This window comes from Pangasianodon hypophthalmus, chromosome 22, assembly GCF_027358585.1.
Source record: "Pangasianodon hypophthalmus isolate fPanHyp1 chromosome 22, fPanHyp1.pri, whole genome shotgun sequence".
Lineage (NCBI taxonomy): Eukaryota > Metazoa > Chordata > Actinopteri > Siluriformes > Pangasiidae > Pangasianodon > Pangasianodon hypophthalmus.
In genome coordinates, this window is record NC_069731.1 from 14,705,802 (window position 1) to 14,718,596 (window position 12,795).

At 43.7% G+C, this 12,795-nt stretch overlaps 1 protein-coding gene across 2 annotated transcripts; it reads right to left on the reverse strand.

Moving 5' to 3' along the window:
- Positions 1–2,112: 2,112 nt before the first annotated feature.
- Positions 2,113–9,305, reverse strand: LOC117598271 (uncharacterized). Of its 2 annotated transcripts, none has more exons than XR_008300767.1 (2): positions 2,413–9,305; positions 2,113–2,163 (listed from the first exon to the last, which is right to left on the reverse strand). XR_008300767.1 is itself a non-coding variant. In XM_034308043.2 (2 exons), the coding sequence occupies exon 2, from the start codon at positions 8,562–8,564 to the stop codon at positions 2,817–2,819; it is 5,748 nt and encodes a 1,915-aa protein (XP_034163934.2). In that variant the 5' UTR covers positions 8,565–8,728; positions 8,978–9,305; the 3' UTR covers positions 2,113–2,816. The 2 variants fall into 2 exon arrangements, 1 of the variants encoding a protein (XP_034163934.2); XM_034308043.2 differs by having other exon boundaries at positions 2,113–8,728; positions 8,978–9,305.
- Between the last annotated feature and the right edge of the window lie 3,490 nt (positions 9,306–12,795).

Below are 12,795 nucleotides of genomic sequence, written 5' to 3' on the forward strand. Positions count from 1 at the left end.
GAACACTTGAAGGAAGTCCAACAGATTTTATGGCCTGGCAAGAGCCAGGTCCCTCAAATCTATTTGTTTCTTTCTCGTATTTATTATAATTTGCTGTACTGTAAAGACTACACTTGTTCAGCGCTGGATTCCAACAGTGTTGGCATGCCCGAGCGTCCACAGTGCCAGCAGCTGAGGCCCTTCAGCAGGTCATCATTTTCATTGGCAGCTGGTGAACAAATTAAAGTAGTGTGACGCAGGATTTCTCTCCCTCCCTCCCGTGCTCGCTCTCTAAAAACCCACCATTTCCAAACTTTCTTGGAAGTGATGCAGTGTAAGGCCTGAAATCATGCCATAAGAGCATGAATGCTCTCAGTCCCACTGCATGGTGAAATCTTGCAGACTGCTAGTTTCTAATGTGTGTGTTACTGGGAATGTCTGCTGTTGTACTATGAGAACCTAATGAAATAAAATATCTTTCTCATTGCAAGATTGTGTGTATTATGTGTACAATGCTCAATTTTTGTACAGTGTACAATTTTAGTTGGTTAAATTTGTGAACACACCACAGTATTTTGCTAGGCAACTGGGAAATATGGACACTCAGCATAAGCTTGCTAATTATTGAAGTTAACAATTTAGCTTGTAGCTGTTGCCTTAAGTACAATACAGAATTAATTACAAACAATGTCAAAGCACAGTAATAGTGGAAAGGAAAGAAATCAATCAAGATTATCAATATTTCCCTCAGATGTTCTATACATTACTAGGAAAAATTTTTGCTTGATTAAATGACACTACAAATATACTTAAGTCCAACCACGAGGGCAAAAAGTGGTCTGTTCATATGGTTTAAATAAAGTCATGTTTGAATGTTGTATGTTTTCTAGTCTGTGGGCCACACTGAAAGCAAAACAGCCTAAATAGTTTGGTACAAATTAAAACTAATTATGGTAGCCTGTATTTGTGTACTATTTTGGAAACACTGTTTAGTACGACATCTCCATGAATTGCCACCTTATCATGGTGGAGGGGTTTGTGTGCCCCACTGATCCTAGGAGCTATATTGTTGGGGGTGGATATTGTTGGTCCCTGCTCTGGAGCCAGTCCTGGGAGGGGGAGCTCATCAGCGAGCACCTGATTGTCGGGACCTTACCCAGACACAGCCTGAATGAGCTACATGGGACCGTCCTCTTGTGGGCCCACCACCTGCAGGAGGTGTAGTAAGGGTGGGTTGCATTGCGGGTTGGGCGGCAGTCAAAGGCAGAGGCCTTGGCGGACCGATCCCCAGCTACCGAAACTGGCTTAAGGAACATGGATTGTGACCTCTCTGGTGGGAAAGGAGCCAGAGCTAGAGCGGGAGGTGGAGAGATACTGTCTAGATATAGTCGGGCTCACCTTAATGGACAGCATGGTCATCCCCCCCACCCCTCACCCCCCGTTTGGTGCTGGTATTTAGGAGTTTGTGCTTATGCACTGAACATAAGTTCAGAGTTTTCAGACTTCTTGGGAGTCCTTGGGTGGGGTGCTCGAAGGTGTCCCTGCAGGAAACTCCACAGTTTTCCTGGGGGACTTTAATGCCCACGGGGGGGTAATGACACTGAAACCTGGAGCGACGTGATTGGGAGGAACAGCCTGTCCGATCTGAACCAGAGTGGTGTTGTTTTGTTGGATTTCTGTGCTAATCACAGTTTATCCATAACAAATACCATGTACGAACATAAGGGTGTTCATAAGTATACTTGGTGTATACTTGGTAAGGCCAAGGAGAGTGCCACAAGGGCAGTGGCAGAAGCAAAAACTCAGGTATGGGAGGAGTTCGGTGAGGCCATGGAAAATTACTTTTGTTCTGCCTCAAAGAGATTCTGGCAAACCATGAGGCAACTTAGGAGGGGGAAGCAGGGCCAACAGTGGGGATGGAGAACTGTTGAATTCAACTGGGGACATAGTCAGATGGTGGAAGCAGTACTTCCAGGACCTCAGCCTCCCCTGGGAAGGTCTATGCCAGGGTACTGGAGAGGAGGGTCCAGACATTAATCGAACATTAAAAACCAGTGTAGTGTTCTCGTGCAGGGTGTTGCAACTCTGACTAAACACCAAGTTAAACCGTAGCCAATGAAAACAGAGTTGTAGTAAGGTTGCTCATTTACTGTCACTCTTCCTCATTAACATTTGCGGTGAAAACTGTAATAAAACAATACAGCAATATTCAGTGTCCATGTTTTGACTAACATTGCATTATAAATGACTGCAACATAAACATAAACTACTGTTCTCCCTGTAGTAGAGATTACAATGGCTATTAGCATCACTGAAAGCTTGTACACAATGGTAAACAACCGTTTTTAGCAACTTATCAAACATCATATTTTTAACAAAATCATTACTAATATATGATCATTAACATGTCTAATGTCATATAAATGAACTTACGGCATTGCCTCTACGATGCTTTTTAGTGGATGCAATGGATTATCAGAGAGAGCACACTATGTCTGTCTCATTGTTTTCATGCAGAACCTGGAGCACTAACAGGAAGTGACCTCATCACATAAAATAAATAATATAAATTTTTACAAACGAGGTAGATAAAGGAAAAGTAATTATGAACTTCACATTTTTACTTGAGAATATTTACCAAAAAATATTTAAAGCAGATATTTGAAAGTTAAATTCCTTAAAGGGCAATACAGTATACAATTTCAGACACTGCCTATACCTCCTAGTGGACACACCAATTACTGCAGTTAAATTCAGCTTAAAGGGCAATACACTCCCCGCCTGACCTACGTGAGGTCACTATGAACTTGTGAGCATGCTAAACCTTAGTCTCTAGATCAGTCTTTGGGTAGAAGTAGAACAACTTCTGCAATTGGCCTCAGAAAGGTTTTTATATTGCCTTGGTCAGTTGTTGTGACCTCAATCTTTCTTACATGGCCATCCTTTCCAGGGAATACGGCAGAGATTCTGGCCATGGGCCAACAGTTGCGGGCTATCTGCTTGTCCCTGAGCAGAACTAGATCCCCCACTTGAAGGTTTCTGCGAGGTACTGTCCACTTCTGTCTGTGTTGCAAGCAAGGTAAGTATTCACGGCTCCAGCGGGTCCAGAACTGGTTTGCAAGAGCTTGAACCTGTCTCCATTGCTTTGTGTACAGGTCCTTGTCCGAGAAGTCTCCAGGAGGAGGCGGAACTCCTGTCTTCTGTGTAAGGAGCACTGACGGTGAAAGTATGAATGGTTGTTCCGGGTCTGCAGACACAGGTAGGAGTGGTCGTGCATTAATGATAGCAGTAACTTCTGCCATTAGTGTGCAAAGAACTTCGTGGGTTAAGCGAGTTTTCAGCTGCAGAAACATTGAATCTAGGATTCTCCTGGCAATGCCGATCAGGCGCTCCCACGAGCCTCCCATGTGAGAACTGTGTGGTGGGTTGAATTCCCAGCTGCATCCTTGCTCACTGAGGTACTTCTGCACTATTTTGTCCATTCCAAGCTCCTTGCACGCTCTGATGAAATTGGTACCGCAATCGGAATGGAGCTGTTTCGCAGGGCCTCTGAGTGCAAAGAAGCGCCTGAGAGCATTTATGCAACTTGACGCGTCCATAGACTCAACGACCTCAACGTGCACAGCTCTCGAACTCATACAGCAGAACATGATGGCCCACCGCTTGCTCTCCGCCTGTCCTCCTCTGGTGCGTCTGCTTGTGACAGACCAGGGTCCAAATACATCGAGACCCACATACGTAAAGGGGGGGCAGATTTTGAGACGTTCAGATGGCAGGTCCGCCATGCGTTGTTCTTCAAGCTTTCCACGCAGCTTGCGACAGGTTATGCATTTGTGGAGTACTGAATTGATTAGCGACTTGCCTCCCAAGATCCACAGTCCTGCTGCCCTGATTGCTCCTTCCGTCAAGTGACGGCCTTGATGTTTCACTTGCTCATGGTGACGTCGAATGAGTAGTAGGGATATGTGGCTATCTTTGGGAAGAATTATTGGGTTCTTTTCTGCAGTTGCAACCTCAGAGTACTTTAGTCGTCCTCCAACACAAATGAAATTGTCCTCCATAATTGGACTGAGTTTCCACAAGCGGCTACTTTTGGATACAGCTTGGTTAGCTTGGAGGGCTGACAGTTCTTTTGCAAATGCAGCCTTTTGTGTTGCTTTAAGGATAACATTCCTTGCTTGATCAATTTCATCTGGAGTACGAGGTAAGTCACATCTGTGCCAACCTTTGCATTTGCTGTTTTGGTTCGTGTGCTTGAAGGATTTTGCCATGTGAACTAGAAATGCTACTCCTCTTACTAGGGAGGTGAAGGTGGAGAACCGCTGGAATCGGTTAGAGGTAAGCTCTGGTTCTTCCAGGTTAGTAGCACATGTTTGTACTTGTGGCCGGATTTCTGAGTCGTTTTCAGGTTCAATTAGCTCATACTTCTCAGTCATTTGTGTTTTTTCTGCAGGTGGCTGACGCAGGAAGGAGGGACCGCTGAACCAAGAAGTCTGCGCTAGGCAGGATGCAGGTAAAGATCGCGACGCATGATCTGCAGGGTTTTCTTCCGTACGTACGTAGTGCCACTGCTCAGGTCTCGAGGACTGACGAATGCGTTGGACTCTATTGTGAACATACACATAGAATCGTTTTGACTCGTTATAAATGTAGCCAAGCACCACTTTGCTGTCTGTAAAGAACTTTATGTCATTCAACTCTAAATCTAGCTCATCCTCAATGAGATCTGCCATCTCTACTGCTAAGACAGCAGCACACAGCTCAAGCCTTGGGATTGTAGGTTCGGACAGGGGTGCTAGTTTCGCCTTGCCCATAACAAATCCTACTTCGACTTGCCCATCTTTCTGAAGTGCTTTCAGATATGCCACAGCACCTATAGCCTTAGTCGATGCATCCGAGAATACACACAATTCTGTGTACACTGCTTCAGTTAGTGAAGTTGTTGTGTACGTACGCGGAACATGAAGTTGTTCGAGGTCTTGGAGAGAATCTCTCCAGGCTTCCCATTTGCTTAGTTTGTCCTCCGGGAGGAATGTGTCCCAGTCTGACTGTTCGAAGGTAAGTTCTCTGAGAAGGGCTCTTCCCTGGATCGTGACAGGTGCCAATAAACCTAGAGGATCGAAAACACTGTTGACAGTGGAGAGGACTCCACGACGGGTGAATGGTTTGGTAATGGTCGATGTGGAGTAGGTGAATGTGTCGGTTGTGATCTCCCATAGCAGACCTAAACTCCGTTGCATGGGAGAAGTTTCTCCACTCAGATCTAGGTCCTTGATTACTGGAGCACAATCTTCAGGAGGAAAAGCTTCCATGACTGTCTGAGAGTTCGAAGCAAACTTGTGCAAATGGATGTTTGACTCAGCTAGTGAGGCCTGTGTTCGTTGGAGCAAATCGATTGCCTCAGCTTCAGATGGTACAGATACCAAACCATCATCAACATAGAAATGTCTTTCCACAAACTTGACGGTATCAGCACCATGCTCCTGTGCACCTTCTCTGATGGCTCTTCGCAGCCCGTAAATGGCCACGGCAGGAGATGGCCGATTGCCGAAAACGTGGACCTTCATTCGATACTCAATAATTTCCTTGTTGACGTCATTGTCCTTGTGCCATAGAAAACGGAGGAAGTTACGATGGTCATCGTGCACCAAGAAACAATGGAACATCTGCTGAATGTCCGCTAGGATTGCAACCTTCTCTTTCCGAAAGCGTAGCAGGACACCGACAAGGGAGTTATTGAGGTCGGGGCCTGTAAGGAGCACATCATTGAGAGAGACGCCAGAGTATCGAGCACTGGAATCAAAGACCACCCTGATCTGATTGGGTTTTTGGGGATGGTAGACCCCAAATGTAGGAAGATACCAGCATTCATCCCCTTCTCTCAGTGGCGGCGCTACCTCAGCATGTCCGTTGGTGAAGATCTTTTCCATGAATGCCACATACTGTTGCTGCATCTCAGGTTTTCTCTTCAAGGTTCGTTGCAGACATGTGAGTCGATTAACAACTTGCTCCTTATTGTTTGGCAAGGGTTGGCGTGGTTCTCTGAACGGTAGAGGAGCTACCCAGCTGTTAGCATCATTTCTGTAGACGTTTGTGTCCATTACTTTTAGGAAAGCTGTGTCTTCCATGGATGGAGCAGGTTTGTTGTCATGCTCAGTTCTGCTGAACACTGTCTGTCCAAGCGTCTTCTCAGTTGTTTTGTTAGACATGCTACAGCTTTGCTGCGTCTCCTTGACCTGCATAAAGCTCGTACAGGGTTGAAAAATTGAGTGGCGGCCGCTTTCCAGCACATTGGTCTTGAATGTGTTGACTGTTGGCCTATGTACATTACCCAGGCACACCTCTCCTATTACTACCCAGCCCAGGTCCAGTCGTTGGGCAAAGGGGGCGTTGTTTGGTCCATTGACCTGCTGCCTGACCTTGTGTGCCCTAATCACATCTCTTCCGAGTAGCAAAAGTATTTCTGCTTCCGGTTCTAGTTCTGGAATGTGCTTGGCAATGTGTCGGAGATGAGGCTGGTAAAGAACTGCACTTGGTGTTGGAATCTCAGAGCGATTGTTCATGATCTCATGACACTCAATGAGTGGTGGAAGAGATATGAGAACTTTTCCGTCTAGGGACTCAATCTGGAATCCTACTGCTTTCTTGCCAGATGTTTCTATGATGCCAGAGCAAGTTCTGAGATGATATGAGAATTGTTTGCTCTCCACATTGAACAGCTCGAAGAATTCAGGTCTGGCTAATGAACGATTGCTCTGGTCATCCAGAATTACATAGGCTTTGATGGCCATGTCTTTGGAACCCTTTGGGTACAGCTTTACGAGGCAGATTTTTGAGCATGAGCGGCTCCACTGACCTGGACCGCAAACTTCTGTACAGCTCGCACTGACAACAGCTGTGTTCGAATGATCTTCTCCCTCCCCGCCATCCTCTTGTGACGGTGAAGGAGCCTTGACTACTTCAGGTGATGGGCCAGGATGCATGGCCGCATCATGATTGGTGCTGCCGCATTCAGAACATTTCACGGAAGACTTGCATTCCTTGGCGAGGTGAGAAACCGAAGAACAGCATTTAAAACATATTCCTTTCTCCTTGAGGAAGGCCTTTCTGTCTTCGAGGAGTTTGTTTCTGAATGTTCTGCATTTTTTCAAGGGGTGTGGTTTATTGTGTAATGGACAGATTTTGTTTGGGTCATCATTAGATGCACACACATCTGTTTTGTGAACTGAGATGGGTTTGTTGCTATGGAAACTTTTCACAATGGATCTGTCTGGTTTTGCAGTTGTTGTAGCACTGCTTTGATGTATAAAGCTGGGGTCGTTTCGCTTCTTTGCTTCATAGCACACAAAGTTACAGAAATACTCAAAGGGAGGAAAGTGGCCGTGATTTTTTTCTTTGTACCATGACCCAGAAGTCACCCACTTGTCCTGAAGCCCATATGGAAGCTTATCTACAATTGGTGCGATTCCACGTGAAGTGTCAAGGTATGACAGACCTGTGAGATATCCATCTTCTTTAGCACCTTGGATTTCCATAAGCAGATCCCCAAGTTCACGTAATTTGGTGTAGTCTTTAGCTGAAATCCTAGGAAAACTGTCCAATCGCTGAAACAGTGACCTTTCAATGATTTCCGGCGCGGCATAACACTCACGTAGTCTTTCCCATGCTTTGTGTAAAGCAAGGTTGGGGTTGCTGACATGCACTGAGCGGATGCGTTTCACCATTTCGCCAGATTCCTTTCCCAGCCATTTAGTCATGAGATCCAATTCCTGGGTTGCTGTGAGGTGAACTTCACGAGCTGCACTGGTGAATGAGGAATACCAGGACCGATAATTCTCAGGCTTATCATCAAATTGGTACAGTCCTGAACTAATGAGGTCTCGCCGTGCTAAATACTGTGCCAAAGGCTCTGCCTGAGGTGGCGTGCTAGCTGGAGGAATGTATCGAGCAACATAAGGTTTAGCATGTGCGTTCATGATGGGGCTGGTCCTCCCAACTTCAGACTTCATCACACCTGTAGACAGATCAGATAGGTTTGTTGCAGGTAAGTGCATACTATCAGCTTTCTCAGACTTCGGCTTGTTGTTGATAGACTGTGTATGTGAAGTGTCTTTCGCAGGTGCACTCCATGTTATGAAGCTGTTATGTGAGTCAGCATGAAATGGAGGAGCAACAGGTAAGGCTGATAAGAGTGGAGAGGGAGAATGCCTCTGTAGGTTGATTTGAGAATTGACATATTCACTGGTACGGTCAATTTTAACTTTCTCTGATTCAGATCCTCCTCTTTCAACTGCAGCATGCATTGCTAATTCAGCATCTTCCAGCACTTGTGCCTCCACAGTGGCTGCATCAGCTTCTCGTTGAAGCGTTAACACTTCCAACTCAGTGTCTATTCTTACTGTTTCCAGCTGATTTTGAGCTTCTCTTGTGGCCTTTTCCATTTTCAGTTTAGCCTCTTGGCTGGCATAGGATGCTCTCACTTTGGCGGCTTCAGCTCTGGCCCGGGCATGGGCTGCACTCGCCGATGATGCGGATGACTTGCTGCTTCTTGCGCTGCACACAGACGACTTACTGCTTGTAGCCATCTTAACCACTTTAACATCAAATGGTGCCTTTTCACTGTAGTGTTCTCGTGCAGGGTGTTGCAACTCTGACTAAACACCAAGTTAAACCGTAGCCAATGAAAACAGAGTCGTAGTAAGGTTGCTCATTTACTGTCACTCTTCCTCATTAACATTTGCGGTGAAAACTGTAATAAAACAATACAGCAATATTCAGTGTCCATGTTTTGACTAACATTGCATTATAAATGACTGCAACATAAACATAAACTACTGTTCTCCCTGTAGTAGAGATTACAATGGCTATTAGCATCACTGAAAGCTTGTACACAATGGTAAACAACCGTTTTTAGCAACTTATCAAACATCATATTTTTAACAAAATCATTACTAATATATGATCATTAACATGTCTAATGTCATATAAATGAACTTACGGCATTGCCTCTACGATGCTTTTTAGTGGATGCAATGGATTATCAGAGAGAGCACACTATGTCTGTCTCATTGTTTTCATGCAGAACCTGGAGCACTAACAGGAAGTGACCTCATCACATAAAATAAATAATATAAATTTTTACAAACGAGGTAGATAAAGGAAAAGTAATTATGAACTTCACATTTTTACTTGAGAATATTTACCAAAAAATATTTAAAGCAGATATTTGAAAGTTAAATTCCTTAAAGGGCAATACAGTATACAATTTCAGACACTGCCTATACCTCCTAGTGGACACACCAATTACTGCAGTTAAATTCAGCTTAAAGGGCAATACAACCAGTCTACATGTGTTTTGTGGACTTGAAAAAGGCATATGACCGTGTCCCTCATGGGATCCTGTGGAGGGTGCTTCAGGAATATAGTGTACCAGACCTGTTATTATGGGCCATTAAGTCCCTATATAACTGGAGCAAGAATCTGCTCTGTATTACCAGCTTCAGGTCAGACTTCTTTCCGGTGTGCGTAGGGCACCGCCAGGACTGCCCTTTGTCACCGATTCTGTTCATGATTTTCATGGAGAAAATTTCTAGGTGCAGCCAAGGGACGGAGGGGGTCCAGTTTGGTGACCTCAGGATTGCATCTTTGTTATTTGCAAATGATGTGGTCCTGTTGGCTTCATCGAGCAGCAACCTCCAGCATGCTTGGGGCAGTTTGTAGTGTGAAGCAGCTGGGATGAGGGGCAGCACCTCCAAATCTGAAGCCATGGTTCTTAGCCAGAAAAGGGTGGTTTGTTCCCTTCAGGTTGGAAGTGAGATACTGCCTCATGCAGAGGAGTTTAAGTAGCTCGGGGTTTTGGTCACGAGTGAGGGTAGAGTGGTGTGGGAGATTGACTGACGGATCGGTGCAGCATCAGCAGTTTTAGACATTGGAGCTATCAATTTAATGGTCAATCTACATCCCAATCCTCATCTATGGTCACGAGCTTTGGGTAGTAACTGAAAGAATGAGGTCACGGATATAAGCGGCAGAAATGAGCTTCCTTCGCAGGTAGGCTGGGCTCAGCCTTAGAGTTTGAGCCTTAGAGTGAGGAGCTTAGACATTCGGGGGGAGCTCAAAGTAGAGTCGCTGTTCCTCTGCATTGAAAGGAGCCAGTTGAGGTTGTTTGGGCATCTGGCTAGGATGCCTCTTGGATGCCTCCCTGGGTTTCGGGCATGTCCAATGGAGAGAAGAAAAATGAATTGACAGTCTCTGCCAATCACTGAATGTATCTATTCAGTGCCTCAAATATGCCTCTGTATCTGTATGTGTATTTGGATTTAAACCCAAAGTGGGCATGGCCTATACCTGAATGTTTTTTTTTTTTTCAGTTTTTTTAATTCCACAACATCCCATGACATCACTCATATTCAGAATTCTTTACTGAAGTCTGCTCGCAAAGTTATTATTTCTGTATTTACCTGTCCACAATATTTTCTTTGGAATTTAATTTAATTTCCCCCAAAATATAAATAAACTAATAGCCTAATTAAGACTAGTACAACCCTGATGAGGAGGATACTAAGAATGAATGAAAGAGTGCTGTGCAATCATGTTAATGAACACTGTACAATCATAGTAATGACCCACAAACTTAATATCTGGTTTCTTCCGCCTGCATGAAATAAAAACCTCCTGCTTACGAGACTTTTATGAAACTTGCGACCCGCAGCATCCCAGTCCCGATGCACACCTCAGGTCAACCAGATGCCCTGTGAGCCTAGCAATGTGGCAAGCTTTCTGTCAAAAGAAAGTCATCTTTTATTCATATCTATATGTGTATCTCTTCAGAACATGTAATCTTTTGTTCTTGTATGTTTCAGTTCGTTTTATTTTGGATTTCTGAAAGCCTGATCAGTCTGTTCAAGTATGCATGTGTGAAATTGAATGGTATGGTCACTATGTTGCTACTGCATATTATCTGTGTCAATCATTTAGATTACAACAGCTAGACGCAAGAGTAAACCTACTAATTTAGCAAATTCTTCTGCAACCTCTAGTTTGCAGAAGTGAAAGACTGAGATTTGAGAAGTGAGGGACATTTTAAAGCACCACACAGTGCAATTCTGTATAGCAGAGTTGATTTTATTTCAATTTTCCATGGTAGGCAACCCATCAGATCACATATTGACATGCAAAGAAACTCATGATCACCTTTGGATTAGAAAGCAGAGTCAGAGAGTTCAGCCGTGTTGTAAAATATACAGACAGAAAATTGATTTACTTGGAGTGCAGTTGTAATTTTCCTTTCTCTCCAGCACAAAGAGATGAACAGAAACGTCCATCAGCCCAAATTCACAGCTGTGATCTCCACCCGAAGGATTCAGTTTCTCTTTCCTCTCTTGGCCGAGAGTGGAGTGTCTAGGAAAATCACTTAAGTGTTATCTTTGAAAAAAGTTGGCTTTGAATATGAGCAGAAATGAGTTTTTCATGCTCAGGGCTCATTAGAAACTGGGGCAGGTGTCATGTTTTGTGATTCTGTTTTGAGAACTTTTTTTTCTCTCATGAGCTATGGAAGTTATCAGGAAATTTTAGTTGTGACATGAGTCATAAATGAAGACATTTTCAGATGTGCGTCCAGTGTTATTCTCAGTGGTTGAGTGACTTGCCAGAATGAACTGAGAGCATATGCCAGCTTTAAACTGAATAACAGGCAATAAGGCACTTTACAAATGCAACATTGAAATAATTGTATAATGGAATAGATGAGAAATGTAGCTATACTGTCTGTGTATTATGAGAGTTATGAAACTAAAATGAACATTTATACATTTTTTACTCCCCTTTCTTTACACTGCAGTTAAATTATCTGTTCTATCTCCTTATCTGCCCCTTCCCTCACCTCATATTCTGTGTTATATTGAAGACAGTCAGAATGAGACTGAGAAAAATAAAAATAAAGATGAGGTTACTTACTTATTTGCTGTCACTGGCCATAGAGCAAAAAGAAATGCTGTGGTTGACGGCCATGGTTTTTGTTTGCTTCTCCCCAGTATAAGATTAATGCACAAATTTTGTTTCACAATGCAATGTAAAAAGTTTAGCTCAGTCTCAAAGCCACAGACAGGCATCTTCAAAGCCCTTTTTTGTAGAAGTCAAATTTACGGCACTCACATTGCTTCTCAATGATCACACCTTTAAGATACTTCATTTGGAACCCATTTGGAGCCAAGGTATAGATTTTCTGCCACCATTTTGATCAGTGGGTTTGTATGATCTCAATAAAGGGTTCTTCAAGGGTTTGGAGCTTCCTATAAGTGTTCTACTTGGGACTCTTTTTGACAGGGAAACTCTACTGTAAGGTTCTACATAGTACCTGAGTGAGACAAATGGAAGAACCACTAAGGCTTCCAGATTTCCAACACTTCTAACACTTAACAACAGCAAGTTAAAACTAGGTCACACCAAAATAGCAAAACTTGCACCCATAGTTTCTTTCCAAAGCATTTGAACAATGTTTTACAAGCTAGTGTTAGTACATATGATTTACTAGTCCAGCTTGGAGCTCTTCGCATGTTTTCCCACTATGTTGTCTGGATACATGAGTTCAAGCACTTAATGGGGGATCTTTATTACTTTTTACTTTTGAGATTTTATACTTCAGCTTTGTCAAGTGCACATAATAAAGCGAAGCCCTTGAACAGAGCGCAAACACTGAACCACAAAAGCCGTTTCTCATCGCTGCCTCAGTGCAGCAGTTCAGGGTGAGGAATCCCAGTTCTTTAAAAATCCAAAAGAAATCCTAGAAATCCTAATCATGTGCCAATATATATATAT